Below are 25,324 nucleotides of genomic sequence, written 5' to 3' on the forward strand. Positions count from 1 at the left end.
CAGAGGGATGCATTCCCGTAAAGGAGCCTGGCGCTTGTGCCAGCCTCTTCCCATCTGGCTCCTTTCCCCCTTTCCACAGCATTTTCTGCTCCTTGCACTCACTCACGTCCCTATTAATACCCAAGTGACACCACAGCAGCTGCGGCTTCGGCTCGACCCACTGCCACAAATCTTTTATATTAGAAGAGCACAGTGACAGAGGCTGGCATTTCATTTGCCTCTTCCCAATCAACAGCTCCTCTTCCCGTCTCAGAACATTACCAGCTCTTGAAGAGATGTACAGTGCAAGGCAGGGCAGAGTTAGGAATCCACTGGGATTTGGGATGAGCTACTGAAAAGGCAGTGATGGCGTTCGGAGCACCTGTGGGCAGGTATAGCCATGTCAGTCGCCATTATGTATGCCATACAGCTAATTTCTCTTGGTAAATGATCTCCAGCAGCGCCAGCAGAAGCGGCTTGGTCCCAGCACTGGGTGGAGCCGAGACACATTTCTGCAGGAGCAAATTATCGTGTGAGCAAAGGATGAATAAACAGACACATAATGAATGCCAACCCAGAAGGGAGGTACTTTTAAATACAGGTATTTTCGAAAGGAGATCACATTTGTCTTTATACCTCCCTTTGTGGCATAGCCGCTGAAATGCCGACTGCGGTGAGAACGCAGGAAGAGTATAATTGCCCAAACAGGATGGCTTGGTGTCTATTTCTGACTCTGAATGCCTGTCCCACCCTGTACAGGTGCACAAGCACCTTCCCAGCCAGCACTGCCCAGCTTCTTCTGTGAGCGGCTGGAATTACAAAAATGTGCAGCATTAAAAAATAATAATAATAATAATAATAATAATAATAAAATATCTTACACTTCCCTCCCTTCTCTTCCGCCCAAACACCCACCGCAGATGGAAAGCATCCTCCCCAGCCTCTATTGCCACCTCCACGTACCACAGCTTGGGTCACCGTTGAGCCCACACGCTCCCCTCTCCAGGGCTGTCCGTGTATTCAGAGGAAAAGCAAACCCCCAGAGAGTGGAAGCAAAGGAGAGGAGGGGAGAGGAAGAAACTGCAGACTTTAACAGTCACAAAAAGCTCCTGACTACTGGAACTAGACTTCATTGCTCTTATTTTTCTCTTCTCTCCCTCCAAACAAAAATTTACCAGCTTGAATCTACGACTGTTCCCTGAAGTGGCTCCGACCCATCAGCTTTCCACCCCTTGATTCCAAAGACACTGTTGCCTCTGTCTCACTTGCTCTTTTCTTGCAGGGACTGCTCAGCCCTTTGTGGCTCAGAGAGGGGCTTCTCCTGCCAGCAGGTCGTCCATGGAGTATAACCGAGAGGGCAGCGAGGCACTGACAGAGGCACAGGCAGAGGCTGCACTTCCTCAGCTACTGGAAGGTTGAGAGGATCACAGGCACCTCCAAGAAAAGATCCCTTCTTTCCGTTTTGACTTCAAGCACACAGGGTTGGGTTTTTTTTCCTATCAGGAATAATGCTAGAAAGGTTCAGGTTCAGGTAAAAATAGCTCACTTGCTCTATGCAGGGATGCTTAACGAGAAAAAAAATAGTGGCTATCTTTGAGCTCTGAGTCAGCATGAAACCGTATATACAGGTCTAATTGAGTGCTGACAACGTGCTTGGCTCTGGGGAAGGCAGACCCAGACAGCCTCTGCCTCAAGGGACTGGCAATCCACTTCGACACAGCAAAGAACTATGTGCTGTGAGGTTCTTAATATTTTCCCCAACAACAAATTTCCAAACAATGAGAATACCTCAACACCCAGCTCCCTCTGGATGGGATAATTTACGGGTGTGTACAAGCACAATCCGGCTCTTTCTGCATGAGCCACCGCTCTGCTGGGCTTTGTTCAAGCCACTTCTGCTCCAGGGACTTTTGGTCGTGATCCTCAAGCTGCTTATGTGACCAGCTGCCACCTACCTGCAATGGTGAATAAAAGACCCTCCCAACAGCCCGCCCAGCCCCTCTGTTTCAAAGACATCTTTTTGCAATGTTTCTTTTTTTTGATTTTCATTTTCATTATAGTTTTATGCTGTAATAATGCTACTCAGCACATACACAGCACATTAAATCACAGTGAGGCTTGGGACAATTTGGAAAGGAAGTTAAACATCATTAATCTCTCCATCAGGGCTAAGGAAATTAAGACACAGGAAAGTGACCTGCCCAGGACGAACTACAGAAATCTTGAACCCACACAGGTCTTCCAGCTTCAGCAGTGTCCTGTTTACAGGACCATATCTATGCTAAAGGTATTTTTAAAGGTCTACAACCACAATTAAAAGCTTTTTTTTTTTTTTTTCTTACAGCACCATACAAGCCAAGCAAGAACAAAGATCATTTCATGCTACTTACCATTGAACCTGAGAGTTCAGACACAACATCATGATGTGACCAAGGCAAAGGCGATACCTGACTATGGGGCAATCCAAGGCCCTGGGAAATCTCAGCAATAGGATTTAAACCATTCATCCTTCAATGGAGATCAATTCTTACAATACAATTGCTTGCAAAAACATTCACCCTTGAAATCATCACTATCACAAACCCTACTATAGGTACGCTGTTACATCACTCTCTGCACGGACTTTGTTTTACTTGATTTCTAATTCAACAGCCAACAGATGGATTGTGTTACTGCATTCTGCCAAGTGCAAAACACAAGATCACGGGGTTCCAGACTATCGTGCAGACTCGAGGTTTCTGACAAGTGTAAGGAGCTTTGAAACACACTATCAGTTCCGTATGTCATATAAAGCTGTCATATACTGACACCATCAAACATAAGAGCCTTTAAAAAAAAAAAACAAAAAGGCTCGAGAACACACCAAATCAACTGGACTTAAGGATACAAATGTTTGGTTTGGACATAGAATCATAGAAAGATTTGGGTTGGAAGAGAGCTTAAAGATCATCCAGTTCCAACCGCCTGCCGTGGGCAGGGACACCTCCCACTAGACCAGGTTGCTCAATGTCTCATCCAGCCTGGCCTTGAACCCCTCCAGGGATGGGGCAGCCACAGCTTCTCTGGGCAACCTGGGCCAGGGTCTCACCACCCTTATAGCGAAAAATTTCTTCCTGAGATCTAACCTAAATCTCCCCTCTTCCAGTTTGAAGCCATCACCCCTCATCCTATCACTACATGCCCCTGTAAAAAGTCCCTCCCCGGCTTTCTTGTAGACCCTGAAATGCTCTCCCAGAAGAGATCCCAGCACAAGATGAAACAGAGAATTTCATAAATGCCTCATTCTTGTGTGCTTGTGTCCTCAGCAAATTAATGAGGAGAAAAGCAATGCTTTTAAAGGTGTGGACATAATTATTCATGCTGTTTGCATTTCTCTAGTATCTCCCTGTTTGGCAGGACACTCTAGATTGCATTTCCCTCACTGCAGATGCCACTCATCAGTATTCAAACTCCAACCTTGTCTTCTCCATAGGGAGCATGTTGCACCATGAGGTGCCAGGTTTTTTTCCTTAGAGCAAACTGTTATAAAATATAAACAACATGTTTAGGATGACTATATACACACCCAGCAGACATACACATTTACATTGAGAAGGCAGCTGCTGTACGATACCACCCAGTTCCATTTGCTGTGACAGGGTCAGAACCCGGCTACAAAAACACAGTTATGAAGACAGACAAGGCCTGAAGACAGCTTTCCTGGCAAGTTCGTCATTGACTCAACATCACACAAGATGCAGCCCCGGGAAGAATTCAGTAGTGATAATTCCACCCCTTTTCCTCACTGCAGAAGCAAGATTCTTCCAAGATTTAGCCCTTATATTCCCAGCAAAGGATATCCTGAAACTTGCCCTGTTCACCTTGGCCAACAAGTCTAATTGCTTCAGTGGGAATTGCTGGGAAATCCACTCCTTGGAAACAGAAAATCAGATAAGAATAGCCAGAAAACCAATCCAACAACACACTAATGCCAGCTGAACTTTAGGAGGAACTGTGTTGGGCAAAGAGCAACCACTATGGTCAAATATAAGTAACTGCTGTCAAAACTACCATATATAGTCCAGTATATCATTGGTCCATACAGTGGTAAGTGATGTTATGGATGTGAGAGGTATTCCATTCACTCTGTGCATTGCTGCACAGGAATGGAGAAATACTAAATATTCCTCTTCAGTCCCAAATGCTTAGACAACAGCTACAAGAAATAACTAACAAAAGTGAAGCCTAAAAAGGGAAACAACCCTTACAGGTGAGTACTGTTGAGACTGGCAAAGCCCAGAGCCCCATGGCCGTGGCAGCTCCTTACAGGAGCAGACTTACAGACAAAATCATTCAAATACAAACCAAAGGCAAGGAAAAAAAAAACCCACCTTTGAATTAAAAGCCAAGATCTAAAGCAGCACTCACATTTTTCACCTTTTTTAATTAATGTCCAGTATTATGTCAGTTGAAGCTGCATTTAAAGATTCAGCCGTTCATATCTTGCTTATTGCTAAAGCAATTAAGTAGAAGGTTATTCACAGTTATTACTTCACAACCATTTTCTACATCTGCTGAGGCCCAATTCTATCATGCTCTACTTCAGAATTCTTTATCTCAGTGTACAGTGGAAACGCTAGCATTTCACTGGGCTGTTCAGTCTCTCTGGACGTCCAGCAAATTTACTTGGAGCAGGAGCTCACTTGCTACTAGATTGAATTTTGAACAGCTGTGCACAGAAAACAATTTAAAAAAGAGGAAAAACCCAAACTCACCTCCTGCTTTTCACTTTGGGAATTACAGTGATTACATTACCATTGTTTTAAAGGGATTTGGGCAACCTGAACATCAATAAACCAGTTACCATGTTCCTAGAGATGTGCTTCACAACGCAGCACTGCGGGCAGCAATGGGAAGGAGCGGTTCCAGCGTAGAGCCCACCGCTTCCCTGAGCCTAAACCAGCGCCTGCCCGACACTGGGAGAGCTGGTTCGAGGAGACCAGCAGATGATGGACATTTCTTTTGCAATGAAATAAACAGTGTATTTGCCAGCAGGATGGCTTCTGTGGCTCCACATTGTGTTTGACTGGGGGATTAAAATTTACACATGAGAATAATTGAGGAGGAGCAGACACCACCTCTCCCCATCAATTAAAAAGAACACATCTGGGGCAGTTCCACAACTGGTTCATTACATGGTGGGCGAGAAGAGGGGGCAGGGTTTGCTTTCCATTGCAGTGCCAGACAAAAGGCATGCAAATTATTGCCTAAGACAGCATTAGATTGCTTACACTTAGCAGCAGAACCCAGAAAATGAGCTTGTCCATCGGTGTTTAAACTCTGCTTCCACGTTTCTCGCCTTTCGGAAATGAGTGATTAAATAAGCCAAGGCCATTTTTGTTTTATAGCCACTTCCACTTTGCGTTGTATTTCTGCAAAACGCTTTTAGTGTGGTTTGATTTAGACTCTTGACCAAAGTCAATGGAAGGACTCCCGCTTGGTTCAGCAGGCATTAGAGCTGAGGTTTTTTGTTTAGATATAACCGCTTACCAATCCCTGCTGGCAGCAGAGATCAGAACCTCTTTACCAGTAAACACGCTTTAGTACTTGTAAGTTTACTGCATCCCTGTTAACGTGAAAGGTTATTACTGGGAAAAGTACAGAGAGCATCGAAAAGAATTGTCAAAAGGACGAAACAGGGCCTTTTATAGTAAAACATTAAACATACTGGAAAAGAAACAACTGATGTGGGTATAGAAGAGATCTAGCACCATAAGTAGCATGGAAAAGTGGAAAACTGAATCACCTTCTCTCTTAGAAGACTGACCAGGTGGCACCAAATAAGACTAGCAGCTGCAAAATTCAAATCAAAGGACGTATTTCCTGCACAAAACTTAATTAACCAGGATTTTATCACAGGAGGCTATGGGAGCTCAGGGTTTGTTATTTCAAAACAGGATTGACAAAGTCCTGGAAGAATACTAATGTAAGGACTGTTAAAGATAAATCCTCTTGTTCAAAAAGGCCTCAGCTATCCAGCTGATAGGGTATTCCAGGGAATTATCACCATAACTTTGTCCTTCTACTTCTTTCCCTGTGTGTGTGTGTATATATATATATATATATATATGGTACTGATCACAATCAAACACTGACTAGTAAACTAAAAGGACCCCAGTGTGGACTGGTACAACTATTCCTATGTTATTTTGAAAAAAAAAAAAAAAAAGTTTTGAAGACAAAATTGCATCCACATCATTTCCACCTGTTTGATTAGGTAACGGCTTATTAACACGTTATTGAGTTGCACCTAAAATTACTTCTAAAAGCTGGAACGTGGTTCATAGTTACATTTCTTAAACCACAAGTGACTTTGTCCCTGCATGTGCATACTCACAGGAAAGGGATGAAGGACCCAGCCAGTTAACAGCAGCTTTGAAGTTTCTCCTCCATCTGACTTAGGTGACTGTTGGGAGACCTTTGCTGGTTAACACCGTGGAGCAAAAGAGGACATTGTCCCTTCCCGGCTGCAGCCTCACTGCTGACACAGTGCCTGACATGGGTTGGTTTGCCACTGTGCAATTAGCTGTAGGGGAACTTCATTAACTTAGCTAGCCAATTAGGATGGATCTGTAGTCATTCTGGTCCATCCCGAATTAGACACGAGATCCCAGAGGTACACAGACTGGTCAACAGCGTTGCAGCACTGCAACATTGAGTGACACTGCCACAAGATTGGTTTTGCCTCAACACAACTAAAATACACCTAAAACAACCTTAGCTGCTGTTAGAGAAACAGCCAGTAATCACTCCTAGCACTCGGGAGAGTCTGCATCTGAAGGAACAGCAGCTTTGCTTTTCCCTTTCTTTGCAGTTTTCCAGGAGGTTCTGCACATCCGAGAGCTTTAATCCCAAATCAAGCTCCAGCAGGGAGGAGGGCTGCCCTCACTTCCCAGGAGGATGAAGCGAAGACACCTAGAGAAAGGTGTCTTGAGAAAAGCATTTAAAATAACCACAAACCCAAAGGATCTCTATTTTATTCTATTCTCTTCCTGTACTCGAGGTCTTTCTTTTTCCGTTGCGATCAGGGTACCAGGCACACCCTAAGGCCGCGTTCACACCAGCCTTTGGAAAGAAAAATGGGGTTCTTAGAAAGAACTGGTCAGACCTTGCCTTCTGCCAGTACCAGAGCTTGTGTGGCCACCCGGAGAGCAAAACTGGGGGACTGCTAAGGACCGCAGATGGCCCTTGTCTCATCTTCTGGCAGGGTCCCCGATCTACGGCACCGCAGCACAGGTGTGGTACAACCAGGGGACAGGAGCAAGCCAGTGTCCCTGGGGCAGGGACAGTCATCTGTGCCTTCGCCCACAAAGCCTTTCCGACCACAGCATGCACTTAAACACAGCGAGAAATGACAGCCTAAAGCTGATAATGTAGAGTAATCTAAATCCCTTGATCCCTGAAATCTGCATTGAGCGCCGTGAATTAGATTTAACTGGCAATAAAATACTTTAAATCTGTTATTCTCTTAACAGGATACATCATTTGTATCTGGTATTCAGAGACACAACGTTCCTTGCTTACAATTTGGGGGGGGAAGGCTGTTTTCATCCTAAAATGAGGTTTACCATCCTTCTTTACAACTGCACCCCTAATCCTGTGTCCTATCTCCACTAACAACCAGTGTGCAATAGAGTGATTCCGTCTCACAGAGAAATCAATCCCGAAACCTGCTTCCTGCAGCAGTAAGAGCACAAGAGAGAGGGGAGACGCATTGAAAGTACGGTGCGTTACTAAAAAGTTCTTTGCTACGCGTATTTCAACAACACCAGCAGCTTCCTAAGAAAAACAGTGCAATAGAAAGTGCTTCCACTTCTCTTCAGAGAGGAATCAAGAGCTGCTCGTGCCACGGTACTCAGGGAAACCTGCTACAAGAAATGTTCATCTGACCTATTCTTATCCCAGAGCTTTTGTCAGACTTCAGGTTTGTTTGAGTTTGTTTTTAAAAGTAAATTCACAAATAAATGACTATTCCACAGTAGGGATGCCTTGTGAACCTCTACATGTGAGTTTCTAATAGCTGCCGGTTGCATTTACAAAGCAGGAGAAATCCTGCCGTGACCAAACATACGGAATCATAGAGTCCTTTTTATTGAAGAAGCCCTTTAAGAAGTCACATACTTCATAAAGACGCCATACAAACTGCTTGGGCACCACAGAGCTGACTCAGTTACAGTTCCAGGGTGAGGGATTCGGGGAAGGCTGGTGCTCAGCTGCTGGTTTTGCTGGTGGTCTTGGCCAGAGAGTGACCCTCAGCCATCACCTCCCACCAGGGCCACCAGCACTGCGCTAGTGGGAACAGAGGGGACACCCAATGGCAAGGAAAAGCTCCATCAAAGCCTTGCGAATCCACACGGCTCTGCTTTGGGAATAGGGAGACACACAGTTCTTCGCTGGCATTCTCCCCAGGCAGCCAGTGAGAGTGACTGATTTCTTTTTAATTATTATTACAGTTCTTTAGGGGGCTGTTGTACCATTATTATAGTGGGCTTGGCAAAGCACATGCTCCCTCTTTTGAAGGGAAAACGGCCATACTCTGATTTTAATTATGCAGTTGGCTATCAACTAACACAGCCTCATTGCAACCATTTTCCACTCTGGTCAGGACAGAAGTATGAAACAAGACTTTGCTCTCAAGCTTTTAATGCCCATCTTTGACATCCACCGTCTTACTGAAAGTTAAAACTGAAGATATATCTGCAGATAATGTGTTCCAGAAATAGCTTGGGAAGGCACAGAAATACCGGGCAAATGGAGAGGCCAGGCTTTGGGATTAGTGAGAGACCCCCGGTGCCCATCAGGTCCTGCTTTGGCAGGAGCAGAGCAGCGATGTCCGGACGGGGAAGGACAAGGAATCCTTTTCACAACGTGCATTTGTACATGTGTAAATAAAAGCGTGTTGGGGTTTGGTAAGCAAACTCCCTTCGCACCATTCTTCTGCAAAACTTTCCAATTCAAGCCATACATCTTCAAGAGTGCTTTTAGCAGATGAGTAAAATGGGATCTTTTAAAATCAATAAAACCTCAATAACTAAGAAGATTATCAATCTGAAGGGAAAAGTGCTGATTCACCCCCAAATTGTAGCTACCTTCCTTCACAGAGGTCAGTTCAGATCTCTCCAAATTTCTAAACAGGCTAACTTCACCCTGGGCTCACGCTGCCTGCCTTTGATCTGCAGGAAGGCAAACATTTGTCAGATTAAACTGAATTTTAAGTGATAAAAATACCTCTCAGCACAAGAACTTCAAGAGGACATCTGAAATACCTGATTTTTATTCACTTGCCGTAAGATGCAGGCAGCACCCACAAGGGATATTGCTCTTAACATCCTGCCATCTGCAGCCTCATGCTAATTCACTTTTTTAGAAACAGAAATCACCATGGAATGGGAATATGCTAAAATCCACAGAAGATATGGATGTAAAAGCAATTGCAGGTAATTGCTTTTGTTTGATGTTAATCCAACAGCCTGGCATTGTCTCGTTGTCCTCAAAGCTCTTCCTCCAACTTTGCCCTCTCCCAGGGATCCTTGTGCTTGATATAAATAGCTTCATAGCTTCATTTGTGGAGGAAGCATATAAATTTCTTAACGCTGCCCACCAAACCTTTACTTCTAAAAAGCCACTTGCTGGTCACAGAGGGAATTTCAGTATTTTGTCCTGTTCAATTGCCCGTTTTTTTCTGAGTTGCCTGTAAAATACAGTAGCGTCTCATGCAATGACAGCTCTTGCTTTTATATCAGGGACTGGACCAAACCCACACTGATTTTACAGAGGAAATTTCTACGGTGCTGACTGGGTTTCAATTCAAAGCAGCAACACAGAAGGAGAGAAAAGCATCTCTCGATGGGATCTCACAGTTTCTCCTTAACAGCAGCGTCCATCTTTCTGCCTAAGGTGTTGGCAGGGGATAAATAATAACAAGTCTCCCAGTAAAGATCTTTCCTGTAACCTCAGGAGACCAATTCATAAGAGCATGAGAACAAAGGCAGCAGATCAGAAAACCATGTAGTCCTGCATCCTGTCTGTGACAGTGACAGCAATCAGATCCTTCCGAGGAAAGTACACAAAATTCCTACACAGGCAGCTAAATTAAGCCCTTCCAAGAATTATAATGTGTTATCCACAGAAAGATTTGGTCTTTTAAGCTCAGGCCCTGACAGCACTCCTTGTGGCATTCATTTCCACAAGCTGACTGCTCACTGGGAAGTCTTTGGGGTGCCTTCCAGCAAACTGACCTGAACTGATTGTTTCTGTATGATGAGGAAAACAGAAGAAAACCACGCACCCTCCCTTTTCAAAACATTAATTACTTTATGCACTTTTACATTACCCTCCTCCCCCCCTTATTTTTAAGAACAAGCAAATTAGTAATACAGATTTATCTTTGAAACGACTCCTGTAGGAAGGAAGTGAAGGGCGCGCGTGTGAAGACAAAATGTGAGTCGGAGCAGGGCTGTAGCCGGCTGAATCGGACGAGACACGTTGGCCAAGAGTGTCGTGTGTGCGGACGCACTTGCTGTCTACTTTCATTATGAGTCACAAATTCTCTAAAAAGGCAAGGAAGGAACCATTCGCCCTCTTTGCTTACACTGTACCCTGAAATAATTCTTATTTGGTTTTTGGTTTGGTTTTTTTTTTTTTACCCGAGTCATTACGCTTGCACAGTCACAGATGCTGTGTGTTTAGACAAAATCAATTCACCAGTAGCTGCAAGGGCCGGGGAATAAAACACTGAACTACTGACCTGGGCTGGTAACAGTACGGTGCAGGCCAGGGAGGAAGCTGGATGTGCCAGAGAGCAGAGATACCTTTGGCAGAAAACAAGGCTCCGGCCCCTCAGCAGTTACCACCCTGCCTTCTCTTGATGCTAAATACGTCAGGTCGCTCCACCTATGCTTCTCGTAGGGACTGGCATCTGAACTGGAAGAGACAGGCTTTCCAGACGGCCACCAACCCCAACCTCCTAACAAGATCCAGAGAGGTGAAAAACATGATCTTATGACACCCCGAATACCCTGAAGTCCCACAGTTTCACGTGTCCTGTACGCTTTAGAGGAAGTCTCATCATCACTTAAGAGCACAAGACAGGGGTCATAAATACCTCCTGCTTCCCACCCAATTCCACAGGATGCCCATCAGCACTTAAACAACTCTCTGCCAGGGTATGGAGCTTATCCATCTACTTTTTCAAATGCCAGCAACATTTCAATAGGCTTTTGTGCCGCAAAGTAATTACAAAGAAATATTGCTATCAACAGCAATTTGCAATTACGTGCTGACTAGGGGGACAAGAGAGCTGAACAAACAGCAGGCCACAAATAAACACCTAGAATGACAAGCCGTCTTCATCCGACAGTGAGGAGGGGTCAGGGAGGATGTAAGGAAGCCTCTCTCACAATTGTACGTGGCTGCTGCTATTCGACAGAAATTATTCGCTGATTCAATTTTGCTGACAGCGTTTAGAAGTGCTTTTGCCTCGTGCTGTTATAAGCGGCAATTTAGACAAAGAGCAAGTGTTTCAGAGTGGCTGGGTGGCCTTCAAAAAGGGGCAAATTCATTTAAGGAAATAGTTGAAATACTGATGTATCCCAATGTTTAATTTGCCATGGTTTGTATAAAGGAAAAGGATCATAACTACACTGGAGAATGAATCGGGTCTCTGTCCGCCTTACAGTTGTTATTTCTTAGATTATCACCCACATGAATTTCCAGTGTCATCCCTGACTTGCAAAAACACTTTAATATCAAGTTGAGCTGCAGCTCCAGGAGTGAGCTTCACAAATAAACTTGCATCTGTGGATAAAAGAACATGACCTCTGTAAAAGATCCCAGAGTCAACAGTAGTTCCAACAGCCACAGAGCATGAGTGGACCCTCTTTTAAATTATCCCTTGTTTTAAATTTCTTCTGACTGGTGTCTTTCTGGTAGGATGAGTACTACTGGAAAACACCACAGTGAAATGAATATTGCAATGTGCAAGGTTTGCAAATGCAATGCCTTCATGCATCATCAATTACATTAATGGAAAAAAGGAAAGACAGTATTTGGTGAATCCAGGGATTGTTGACATATTAAATAAAGCCCCTTCCAACCAGGACTATGTATGCAGAAGGTGGGACTGATGATTGACCAGTGGCCCATCTGAAGTCCATTTGTGTTCAGCGCCTATTCCATTCCCTTCCCTGGAGACCACACCATCATAAACGTCCCAAGATGCCAGCTGAGCTTCGTTATTAGCAGCCAAAAACTGAACCTTGGGGAAAAACTTGTCATGGCGTTGCCAGCAGTTTATTTGTCTGGAGATTAGACAAAAGAGTCTAGTTTCTGGACTATGAATCCATAAAGAACAAGTTCAATAAGTATAAACAAGGAAAATTAACACATCTTTTATACACGATGCAAACATTTTCTCAGGTCAGTGTGTTATATACTGTATTGTCCGAGTCACTGGAAGGTACAACATTAGCAGCTGCTAGGAACGTCTCACTGGGGAGCTTTTAGTGAAAATTCAACATCCATTGTATAATATCCTGTATCATTACCTTTGCTGCCATAAAACATCCTCAGTGAGAACAAGGGCAACTTTGGACAACTTGTTTTTCAGGAAAATCTGTTCTCTCTCTCCACAATTTTTTCCAGAGTTATTTTCTTTTATATTTTCTCTTTGTCTTGCCACCCTCTCCACCCCAAATCAGACATATTCTGTATCATACCTGCTTACAATTTGCTGTATTATTACACCCATACATTTCATAGCAATTAGCATGCAGCATGATTGCAATATTAGCCAAAAAGCTGGAAGTAAGTGAAGGCTCCGGATGGGTAGAACAGAAATGAAACCCCTGCAGGCCTGGGCTGGTGATGCCAACTGAGGGAGACAGGGCAATGGAGCATGGAGAGCTCGCCCCTCGGCAGGCTGGATACCCCTCTGGGGATTTATAGCCTTAGAAAACTTGTGAGGAGCTGGAAGGTGGTGTTTCCAAAGCATGTTCAACTCTCTTTCACTTCACATACCCAAACCTGAACGTCATAGAATCATAGAACTGTTTTGGTTGGAAGATACCTGTAAGACCATCAAGTCCAACCAATAACCTAACACTGCCAAAACCACCACCAAACTACGTCCCTCAGCATCACATCTGCCCAAATTTTAAATACTTCCAGGGATGGCATCTCAACTACTTCCCTGGGCAGCCCGTTCCAGTGTTTCATAACCCCTTCTGCAAAGAAATTTTTCCTAATATCCATCCTAAACCTCCCCTGGTGCAACTTGAGGCCATTTCCTCTTGTCCCACCACCTGTTCCTTGGGAGAAGAGACCGACCCCCCCTGGCTACACCCTCCTTTCAGGGAGTTGTAGAGAGCGAGAAGGTCTCCCCTCAGCCTCCTTTTCTCCAGGCTGAACACCCCCAGCTCCCTCAGCCGCTCCTCACAAGACTTGTGCTCCAGACCCTTCACTTTGTGAGCACACTTGATTTTCACAGTTCATTTTGCGCACTAACAACATATGGCCCAGGACACCGGGCAGCACAAGAGCCAGAGCAGGGCACTAGTCTGCTAAATTCCACATATTATTGCATCCACATCTAAAACATTTGTCCCTTGGCAGTTACTCTGTGCCAACACACTCCAAGTACCTTCAGATAACAGACAACTTGCAAGGCCGGTGTTGTGACAGATAGTAGGGAAGTCAAACATCTTGAAGAAGTAGTTTCTTTGTAAGAAGATCTCATCACACTTTATTAGAGATGCCACCAAATAGCCCTTAGAGACAGATCCTCTTTCTAGCTCCCCACTGACTACGCAAAAGCAACCACGCAGCCGATGAGAGTTTCAGCATCTTGGGCTGTAGTGACACAGTAGTGCCTTAGATTTATACATTCCAGCAGTGCTCCTGTGGACCCCTCCTTAGGAGAACATCATGTGGGCAGCATTTTGATGGTGGAAGATGTCAATTTAGAAACAAAATGGGGACAGGGAGGACCCAACCAGCAAAAATTATGAGACATTTTCATATTCCTGTTCTGTAATTTTACCTTCTAGAAGATTGTTAAAGGAGATGGATTTATCTAGTCAAACACTTGTATGGTTCTCACCATAATAACTCTTTACATCAGCCTTTCTGAACTAGTACCTATTTTTAGTTTCAGGTTTTTAACGGATCCTCAAGTCAATCGCTAATTTTGAGCTTGCAATTTACCCTGGAAGCAATTTTGCTGCTGGAATTAGTGCCGCTTAACTACTTTGATTTGCAGGTACAATTAGTAAGTTAAGGATTTATATATCCCAAACTACACCTGTAAAATGGAAGGTTGCTTTTAAAAACAGCCCATATGCTTAAATGGAATGCAACTTAGTTCGATGACACACAGATCTCTAAAGCACCCTGCACATTCCAGGGTAAGCAAAAAAAAACCCACTTGGGTTTTTTTGTGGCAAAGTTATTCTTTAACTCACCCATCTTTCTTACATGACTCATTCTAGCCAGAAAGGCTCTCAGGAAATAGTACCTTCCTTTGTCTAATTTTGTCAATGATTTCTAGCGTGCAAAAGGTGTGGCCAAGGGCACTGAGGTAATTTTATTGCTATTTATATTGCCAGGTAAGTTGGACAAAACCACAGGATGCTGAACATAGAAGCGCAGAGCTGACAGCGAGCACCATCGATGGCTGTGGTGACCAGGAGCACTCGCATCCCAGGGTGGGGAGAAGAAGGGATAAAACCAGAACTGTGATTAAGAGAGAAATACAAACAAAGAATTTGGAGTATATTTCAATCATCCTTCAAGGAAAACAAAGCAAAACAAACGCAGCCCCCCAAAAAAAACCAGTCAGACAAATCCTATCCTGAAAATTTCACTTGGCCAAAACTCTTAATGAGGTCAGTTTTAACAAGCAGTTCATCACAGGCTTGCAGAGAGGTGATGGCCTTGCCTTTACAAACTGATGATCTACAGGGGAAAGGGAACAGGGAAAAGACCCAGAGAAGAGAGCACATTGGCCAGTGCCACCAGCAGAATTGTAAAAAGAAATCAAAGCTCAAACTGCTTTACCTGTACTGCCTCCCTAATTCATTTCCAAGTCTACCCCAATAGTAATTTATTGTAACCATCCATTTAAAATTAGTGTAGCTCCAAATAAAGTTATCATAATTTCTTAGTTCTTTACAGCAACTCTTTGCAGGAAAGGCACATGACGATTAATATTCCCAGTTCAACATGACTGTTCCACAAAGGAATAAACTAGAGTTGCCACATCTCCAATTCAGCTCATCTACAAAGAGCAAGGAGAAGGATGCTGTAGGAGAATATGTAAAATAAATTTTGCTTCTGTAAACATTAGTGAATGAAAAGGTTGGAAGGAGGAAATGGTTAAAACTGTCCAAATGTTTAAGAAGGAATAACCTGATGTATAACTGAGTGGTGGAATAAAAGAGGTCAGAACTGAGCTTTCCCTGGAAACATCGTTTCCACTGAAAAACCAAGCACTTACCCACCTGCAGCAGCGAAAAACACAAGAATGTGTGTGAGCCCCTCCTACTATCATTCATCCCATCAAATAACTGTTTTTCATCTGAGATTTAAAAAACTAAGCCACCCTCAGTCACTTGACTAAAACTTGAAAACTATTGGAGAGAGTTGTAGCAAAAAACGTTTATGTACATTTACATTTTTTGTGAGAACTAACTTTGAATTGGGGTAAGTAATGGACTATGGTCAGTAACGTTTTCCTTCCCAAACCAGATTCCCTGCACAATCTAAACAGAAAATTGGCCTTTGCGCTATAACCTTACATCAGCATACAGGAAAAAATCCTGGGATATGTGCAGGTATTGGGGGTTAGGGGAGTGCACTGGGCGATTTCTTTGGAACAATACACCATTCATGCAATTCAGCCTTACTTGTGTTAATTGGAATCTAGTTCTGCAGGCTGGTAACACGACCGAATACCAGGAGGAATGTTCACTTTTTACGTAACTGATGCCCTGGGACTCATTTTCAAAGGCGGGTATATGTGTCTATAAATGAGTCACCCCTCCCCAGGTGTGTATAGGTCTATATATGGGAATCACTGCAGCCCACACCGAAATGTAGTAGCTTCTGCCTGGAACACACCAGTTGTAACAGCTAAAGGCTACGGTTCCCAAAATTGCATTCCACAAGGTAACAGCAAGGTTTTTTTGCAGCCAGCCACGCAGCTATATTACTTTTATAGTGGTCTGAATGATGAATCAGTATAAAAAATTGACTGTAAGGAGCACTGGTTTGGAGGAAAGGCCACCTGAAACTCAAGATGGGAGACATTAGAGAAGGAAAATGATCACGTGGACTGGTCTAGGACCCCAACATTCCCACTACTATGAATTCCGGAGTCTCCCAAATGCCTGCAGTATTACAACTACCAGCAATGCTCTTGCTTCATTACAAGGCGGTACCTTCAGTGCTCCACAGCTCCTTCGCACTCTGTCAAGACTATTTGGTTTATCCAGATGATCTCTCTCAAATCAAACACCTCCTCCAACACCAATGCTTCCAACTATACTGTATTTGCTTGGAAATCGCCCAGTGGGCACAGACCAAGCCTGACCCTTTTATCACCTGATCTCAGATCCCTGCATGAATACAGCTGCTTACATTTCTCACAACACAGGATGCTGCCCTGCAGAACTGTAGGTTTGTGCTCTAAGAAAATGAGAGTTCCTCAGGTGTGGGAGGCAAGACAAAAGCCAAACAATCTTAAAATAAATCTTCTATGAGAGAACAACACTTATGGCTCCCCTGGGATGAAGCACATTAAATATACAAAACACACTATAAAAGTTAGTTTTATTTCCTCACTCCCAGTGCATAGAAGACCCTGATTCAACTTCCCTTAAAGTCAAGTCAAGGAAGCAAGTGGCTGCGTGGGGCTTAATTGCTGGCTGGGGTTAAACCACGACAGTTACACGTGAGGTATTGAATATAAGTACACACCTCTCTCTTCCAGCAACTGGTAGACATTAGATGTCTAATAACGGCATGACGTTAACTCTTAAAGTAACTCAAATGTTCATATGTTCATCTCCCTCTTTCAAAAGTCCAAATAGGGCATTAATGAAAAAAGCAAACCTTCTGAACTATTTGTGCATGAAACACAATACAGCGCAGATGCTACGTGAGATTGCATAGTTGGTATTAAGATGAAGTTGTTGTTTAAAAGCACTACACAATACCAAAAAAAATCCCGCCTTCTGCTATAAAGAGCTTGAATGAAATTCTGAGGTTTGAGGAAAGCGTGTAGGGGGAGGTGGACAGGCTATATCAAAAACTTAGGGCTTTGGGTGGAATGATAACTACTTCTCTCAAATCAGCAGGAAATCTCTCCCCTCACCATTATACTAAATTACAGAAGTGAACACAACCTTGGCAAGAGGTGCTTGAACTGCAGCCTAAGGGAAAATAGGCCAATATCTACTTACAGAACAGACATGTCACGGGCAGCACAAGTGCAAGTTTCTCTTGCAACAACCAGCCCAGGTACCTGCCCTGTCTCAAAGGTCAATAGTTAGGATCAACCTTCCTTCTGCACAGCAGGAAGACGGGAAGGGAGAAGGAATTTTTATGTTGTGTTAGTGGCCATGCAGTATCATAAAATCAAGATATTAATGAAGACAAGCCAGTCTGGAGAGTTTCCCTTTTCTGGCAGCCTGCACTCCCTTGCTGACACCTACAATAAAAAGACTAAGTGTGACAGTGGCTCAAGCACTTACCTCCTACCAGCAAGAGACAAGGACATCTTCCCCTCCCTTCCGTGCCCCTTCCTCCCCTCCCAGGATTATTTACTTTGCAATCTAGGGCTGTCCAGTCAGAGGGCACACTGTAAACAACATTTTATAGTTTGGTCCTTGGTGTACGGGGGACTGGGCTCGGGCACAAACACATTTTCCTATAACCTGCTCACTGAGTCGAGAAAATGCTTTCATTCTTGATTGCAGAGGGGTTTCCGAATAGGCTGAACTGCTTTCATGAATCAGACCCTCACATCTCCGTGACTTCTCAGCGTATCAGACACTGTTCTAGCACACAGGAAAAAAGGCCTGTCGGAACTTGTAAAGGGCTTAGGTGGGCAATAATAAGGCTCTGGACTATCTCGACTTGTTCTACCTTGATAAGTAAAAGACCCACCCTTGTCACAACATTAATCAAGGCACATTGAAGGCAGAGCCCCGCTTTTTCATCTTTATCGCTTAAACTGGAGCTGTCCTATACAAACTGTTTAATCCCCAGATCAGCGGCACGCTACAGAAGGCTGAAGAAGTTCAGAAAAAAATGATACAATATCAGGTCTGGAGGAAGAAATGGGGAAAAAGGTTTTACTGATTGTCGATATGACTTAGAGGATCTAGTGCTGGCTCCACCTCGTCCTGGCATTCGGAGCCACAGATTGCCAGTGAAGTAACATGGATTTAAGAACGCTTAGCCTGGCAGGGGATAGGGAAGATGACAGTGGTAGGATCTGCTCTGGGTAGGACATGGTGGTCCAAACCACTTGCAGTCATAAATCAAGAAGAACAACTACAAAACATTCTGTCTTGCCTACTGGCGTGGACACCTGAGATACCAGGGCCTTGGGAGGTGCTCTGGTGTAAGAAGTCATTCCCTCAAAAAGAAAGTCCAGAATATGAGTTATTCCGTTCTAGCAAGAAGAACAGTTAAGCAGGTGCAGTAGGAAGTGAAAGGTGAAGATTTGATTCAGTTGTGCATAGCACGGATGAGGAGCAAGACAGCATCTATTCAGGTTGAAGCAGATGGTAGGAAAGAAACATGTGGCACCTGCAACTCAAATAATATGCACATATTCAAGATCAGCATCTCCTCCAGAGGCAGTGGTCTCTGCGTGGAATAAATGAAGTATGTTAGAGCAGATAGGCTGTCATCATAAGACAATGACAAGAAGATGGCAGTCAAAGGAAGTTGAAAGAAAAACCTTCAGTTTAGCAAGTCTGATTTATCCCATCACTGCACTCTCTTACTTCAAGTCCCCTACTCACTTCACATGCCTATAGCTTGGCTGATACCATCTCAGCACTCCAGAGCTGCCAAGATCTTTGCAAGGCTGAAGTCTAGTGCAAGGTTACACTAGGTCAGCTCAAGAGGTAGGGGAACTCAGGTAGGTGAAGGTTTCACTTTTCAAATGCAGAGAGGTTCTAGCTGGAATTGACCCTTACAGGATAAATGAGCCCATAGCAAGACTTAAGAAAGTACCTGGCATTGCTAGGCTTCCTGGGAAACCAGGGGCTGAAAGGCATTTGGGAGGATGCCCATCTCTCTCCACATGAGAAGAGACAAGTTCTTTCAGAGCCCCAGTTATCTAAGATTATTCACCTTTAATAAGTCCTTCAGATCTCTCACCTCCTTATCTTTCCTTGCTTTTGACCTTATGGTATAAGCTTTCGGTTACCAGGGTTTCCTCTAACGACATCCCTGTGCTCCTTCTGAAGACAGACACTTTCCCCTCTGCATTTCAATGGAATCCTTGCCATACTTTCCATTTGATGCCTCACAGTTTCCACTTGCAGAAGTCTCCACTATTTCATGTGCCTTCCCCTGCGCTTGAGCTGCCAAGGCCAGAAGATTCAGGTGCCCATTAACAAGGACCAAATCTCTGGGTCTAAGCATCACCCCAGTTCAGCACTGCGTGTTCAGGAACTGGAGTGCAGTTCTCATTCTGGCTCAGCCTCAGACCCGCTGTGTGACTTTGGGCAGGTTATTTCTCCCATCTGGCTTCCTTGGTTTCCCTATCTGTAGGAAAGGGCGAGGCTCGTTAGCCCTGCCTTTATAAAACATCCTGAGATCTACAGAAGACAAACTGCGTCGAGAGCCAGGCACTATTATTATTAGATCTCTGGTGTGCTAAAAAGACACTGGCAAGAGACACAAAAGCAACATAAATCCAAAGGCAAGGAAAGCAGACAGAGCAATAAAGCACAAAAATTGACGAAACAAGGAGAAAAAAATCTAGTGAAAACCAGGGTACAGCACTCTGTGGTCTAAGTATATATGGAACGATAACCCTATTTTGAAGCAGTTCTACAAATCCAGTTGTCCATCTTCTCAGCCTTTGTGTTTCTAGAGGCCTGTAGTTTTGGTGAGTCCAAATTGCTGCTTCTACCTAACTCCATACACGGGAAAGACTTTTTGTATGGTTTGGCTTCTAAATGGAAAAGTAGCCAAGGAGGTGTTCTATCACCTTTTGAGATCATCCGGGATTATGGCTGAAAAGTAACCAGTAAGAAATGAAAAGCACGAGGCAGCTTGGATGCAGACCTGCAGGACAGTTAAGTGAACTTAACTAATACTTCTATAGCTGCACATGTAGTGCTTTAAAAAGGAAGATCATCACAGAGTTATAGCATCATCAAGAGATAACTGAGGCTCTGGAATCACCGTAGTTATATCTCTGTTACCCTACAATGCTACTGAGCAAGCAGCAGTTGTGATCCATCTGTCAGCGTGTCCTTTGCTGTCACAGGGCCCTTGCTGCAGAGACTACCACGTTCTGCTCCTTTCCATTATCGATGAGGCTGGAGTGTCCCTATTATTTTTCCATAGAGGAGTTACGGTGCCCCCCGAACCAGTTTTCCTTACATCCCTTAGGCAAAGAGCAGCTTCTATTTTGGGATTAATGTAAAAGAAGACAAAAATTCAAATTCTGCCTTTGCAATTCCTAAGAAACCAGTCACCTTTGCTTTCCAGAGAGCAGCAGACACTGAGAGCGTATGAGTTGGCTTTGGAGTGTTTGGAGTGAAAGCGCTATGAGATTGGCTGTGCCTGCAAAGGAGGGGTTACGGTGTGAATGCAGGGTCATACATTGCCTTTGGTGGATTCCTTTTCCCCTTGCTGTTTGAGTTTTCAGTACCATCTCTTCCTAAAACTGTGTGCAGCCTTGTTTCTCAGTTAAAAGGATTTCTTTTATTTATTTTTTAAAGCCTGCCTGATGAGTGATATGAACTGCCAGCGAATACTACATTTCACTCCCCCTCATTAACATTGTAAATTAATTTAGAACTCATTTAGATGCAGGATTAACAACCTGAGGACTAATCCACTCTTTATTCAGAGGACACATTCAGGATAAGCAGTCTTTCGTCTCACATCACTCAATTAGTTAGCAGGACCATCTCATGGGAATAAAATGATATTTCTGTCTCTCTGCTTGCAAAGGAACTGTTCAAGGTTAAGGCAGAGGCCTGGGAGGCATCAGTCCTGGTCCCAGCTCTGCTACAGGCTTCCTCTGTCACCTTGGTCAAACAGTTTTATGCTCTGCATCCATTTTCCCCCATTTACACATCTGGAGAGGCCAGGCTTAGAGAACAGACAGAAGATTCCAAGTAGTGTTTATGGCGGTTTAGGGCAGCATATTTTATTTCACCAGGGTTAAGGGTACACGGGCCACGGGCCAGCTGCCAACACAGAAACTTGTTAAGCTGAAGTAATGCAATTAATAAGTTCTCAGTTATGTGCCCCTACCCTTACTTACATGATATGGTGTTTTATTTTGTGAGAACTCTTCTCCTGTGATGGCACTGTGATTAATCCATTATTATCTATATTTCAGGGACAAAGTCAAGCCCTCAGTTTTCAGATCAGGAAAAAAAAACACAAGAGAAAATGTTGCTTTTCTTAAAGCAACAGTTATCAGTTACAAAACTCATGACACATTCAACAGCAATCTCGCAATACCTCAGTGACGCTGTTTTCAGATGCCCTGTATGTTTGCTGGAGAAATAAATAACATTTCTTGCAATTAACAAATGAAATGCCCTGTTGGAACTTAGCTCTTACTTGCCATCAGTAAATCATCTGCAGAAGGACTTCATCCACTGAGGGGAATGAAGATTAAATATATGCTTTGGCAAGTGTCGTTTTCTATCAGAATATTTTCTTGAAGGCACTTTGTGTCTAATGACACATCGAGGACCTGTTCCTCCGAGTACAATAAATAAATACAAATAATTGCGGTAGAAAAGTGCCTGACAGACAACTAGTGCCACTTTGGGCACAACTGATTGATGCTACTTATAATCAGTAACACTTGTAAAGCTCAGGCCTTCTGTTCTGGACACGCGCCGCACACATCAGCCCAGCTGAACTCGGCCGTCCCACAAGGAGAGCAGTTTTAAAGCCCTAATATAAACTGTTATTAACTGTTTGCATGGCAACATTACCAAGAAGCAGTAACCACAGATGAGGACCCCGCTGTGCCTGTGGGATGCAGAAAATCAAAAGGAGGAGGTACTGCAGTGGTTCACCTGGTTTGAAATCAAAGGCCAACTGAGGGAGCTCCAGAACGTTCTCACCTCTAGCGTGATCGTAAATGAATGATTTTTTACACTTGGCTACAGTTTCACAGACAAGCTCCTGACAGGCATCTGGTATCCACTGTGATAGTATAAGGAAAAAAAAAAAAAAAAAAAAAAAAGTCTTTCTGGCACACTATTTCTAATCCTAATTGAATTCTAATTTTTTCAGAGATATAATTGTTCCAGTGTGGTTCCCTCAGACAGATGACAGTGACAAGATAAACACGGCACCACAAATCTATGACTCCAACTAATAACTCTGTAGAAAGCTTCCAAACCAGACTGCTTCTCTCCTTAAAATATTGCATTTGCTCTCTGGCTAGTCCTTTCAACTCTCCATGAAGATCAAACGTGCTGTCCTAACTACATGAGACTGCTACTCAAGGTCACCAAATCCAGCCCGTTGACAAAGACACTCCTCTAAACCACCTCAGCACCAGAAGCCAGAAAAGCTGGGTTTGTCCCAGGGTCGTACAGCTCTGTCTGCAGACGTCCGCAACATTAAAATCTCTGCTACATTAAAAGGACACCACAATTGCAATAATCCTTCTTCCTTAAACACAAGGAGAGAAATGTCTGAAGCTAATAGCACCAAAATCATAGGGATATTGTTACTTCACGAGCTACCATGAATGCAATGATTGTTAGACTTTCCTGCAGTTTTCATCCTCAGGTACTTGTCCTGATGAGTTTTACATTTTCATGCCACACCGTACTCCCAATTACTGTACATTCAGCAGGTTCTCTGTAGAGCACACGAAGGGCATCATACATCACACTTATTACCAGCCTGCAGAGAGCTAAGAGAAGTGAGAACAACAGGATCCTGCTGTTGGTTTATCATGAGTTTTCTGATCTAGGAGAAGCAACCAACTCCGATTTGAATTTAGTTGTCATAAATAATATCATTGGGTTTGTTTGCTTTTGGCCCATTCTGCACTGGAGTCATTCTGAGCCCTGATCTCCTGCCCAGCAGCAAATCGGAACCAAAAAAACCCTCATATTCACTCATCTTCCCAGTAAGAGTGTATTTCACAGCCAACGTGCCCAAGGGCCACAACTGAAGAAACCCGAAAGCACCTTTCTGAGAAGAGGAAGGTTACAAAAGCCAGCGAGGAAACAAATACTCTTACCTGTCTGTAACAAGCCAGCCCCACTGTCTTTGACTCCAAAGTGCTGCTGGATGTCTAGTAACACACCTGCAAGGGAAACAGAGGGAACAAGCTCAGTACCTTCAGCCTTTGAAAAGCAAACTCCTCAAACCTTTTGAAAGGCATCAGCAAAGCCTCAAATTCCAGTTGTTCAGACGCATAACTTCTAAAGTTTAAACACTGGACTTCTTTTCTATGCATCCATACTCAATAATTTTGGGCTACTGCAATAAAAGCAGAGGTAGGTAGATATATCATGCAAAGAGTTTGGAAATTAAATCCTTGTGCACAAGAAACTGGTCTTTCCTTTCTACTTAAATAAGATCCGGGTTTTCTTTTTGTTTGTTTTCTGTAAAATCCAGATCCCTTACTTCTGTTATTTTACAGAAATACAGGGAAACAGATTCTGTGCCTTCAAATGGTTTGACAAGACAGACAAATTGAATCCAAGGCAAGTTGTAACAAATCTCTGTTGGGAGGAGATATGACACATCGATAAGAGCGATGATGGAAGTTTTCACATTTAACTAGTTCCAGGGGGGTTTTCATTTCCAAAACAAATGTAGAAAATAAATTTAAAATAGCTCAGTAAAGGTGGGTAAGTGACCAAATGTTTAGCTTTATAGCAGAATCAAACCCAACCTTGTATTTTCCCTGAACCTCCAATATATTAATTAGCATAAGCAAAATTAAGAGGTTTTGTAGTATTTACAAATTCAGCTAGATTTAGCACTTGTGTATCAAACATATTAATACGTGTAATGTCAGGTACACATGAACAGACATGCTTTTGTACCCAACTAGCCAACAGGGAAAACCCATAAGGGAGCTTTTATAACCCATCTTGGGGGATACACATTCACACAAGGAGTAGATGGTCCAGTTGTGTCAGATACAGATCCACGGGCCTCAACGTTTGTCTATGGTTCTAAACAAGCTGTGCCCTGACTGCTCGGGTCTGGAACAGAGACAGCTGCTCTCTGAATATATCTGGGACTTCCTTATTTAGGTTACTGTCTTCCCCAAAACTGAAGATATGCAAGTTTCTTTTTTTTTAAAAACGAAAAAACACCGTTCTCCAACTATACTAAACATCTATAAAAGTTCACTTCCAGTTCAAAATTTGATCCATGGCTTAATCCAAAGCAATTCTGCTCATCACTGCAGGTCACAGGAATCAACTACGCACCAACCTCAACTCACTCACCAGAAATATCTTAGCTTTTGGAACAGTCAGGATCACACTAAATGACAAACACAGAGATAAAAGACCCAGAGATAACTATTCCCAGAAGACATCTGGGACAATGCCAAGAAAACAGATATAAAGGTACTAAAGGAAAAAAAGATACAGAGAAGGAAGGAAAAAGCAAGAAAGCTCATCTGTTCTGTTCCCTATTACTTACACATCACCGTTTACTCAGGGCAGCATTCGGCTTGGCTTTAGGCTCCCAGTATCTGCCCAGTAACATTGGTTCAACCTCCTACAACCTCCACTTCCGTACTCTGTCAGCAGAGAAGGCTCGGGGTGGGGAAGGGTGTGAATCTTATCTCCTGATAGGAGAGGGGGAAAAGAGGACAGAGCCAGGCCTCTCACACTGGTGACCACTGAAAAGAGGCAAAGGGCACAAACGGAAATCCAGGAAATTCCATTTAAACATAAGAAAAAAGCATCTTACTGTGAGGGTGGTCAAACCCTGGAACAGGTTGTCCAGAGAGACTGTGGATTCCCCATCCCTGGAGATATTCAACACCCAACAGGACACGGTCCTGAGCAACATGCTCTAGTTGGCCCTGCTTTTAGCAGGGGGC

At 43.6% G+C, this 25,324-nt stretch overlaps 1 protein-coding gene across 1 annotated transcript in view; it reads right to left on the minus strand.

The window, feature by feature from the left end:
* The window catches only part of SPNS2 (SPNS lysolipid transporter 2, sphingosine-1-phosphate), a 121,825-nt gene that overhangs the window by 62,172 nt on the left and 34,329 nt on the right, over window positions 1-25,324 (minus strand). Inside the window, exon 2 of the mRNA XM_074160608.1 lies at window positions 23,495-23,560. Within this exon, the coding sequence (XP_074016709.1) occupies window positions 23,495-23,560 (66 nt within the window). The remainder of the gene's footprint in view (window positions 1-23,494; window positions 23,561-25,324) is intronic.

Source organism: Numenius arquata, chromosome 18, assembly GCF_964106895.1.
Source record: "Numenius arquata chromosome 18, bNumArq3.hap1.1, whole genome shotgun sequence".
Classification (NCBI taxonomy): Eukaryota; Metazoa; Chordata; class Aves; order Charadriiformes; family Scolopacidae; genus Numenius; species Numenius arquata.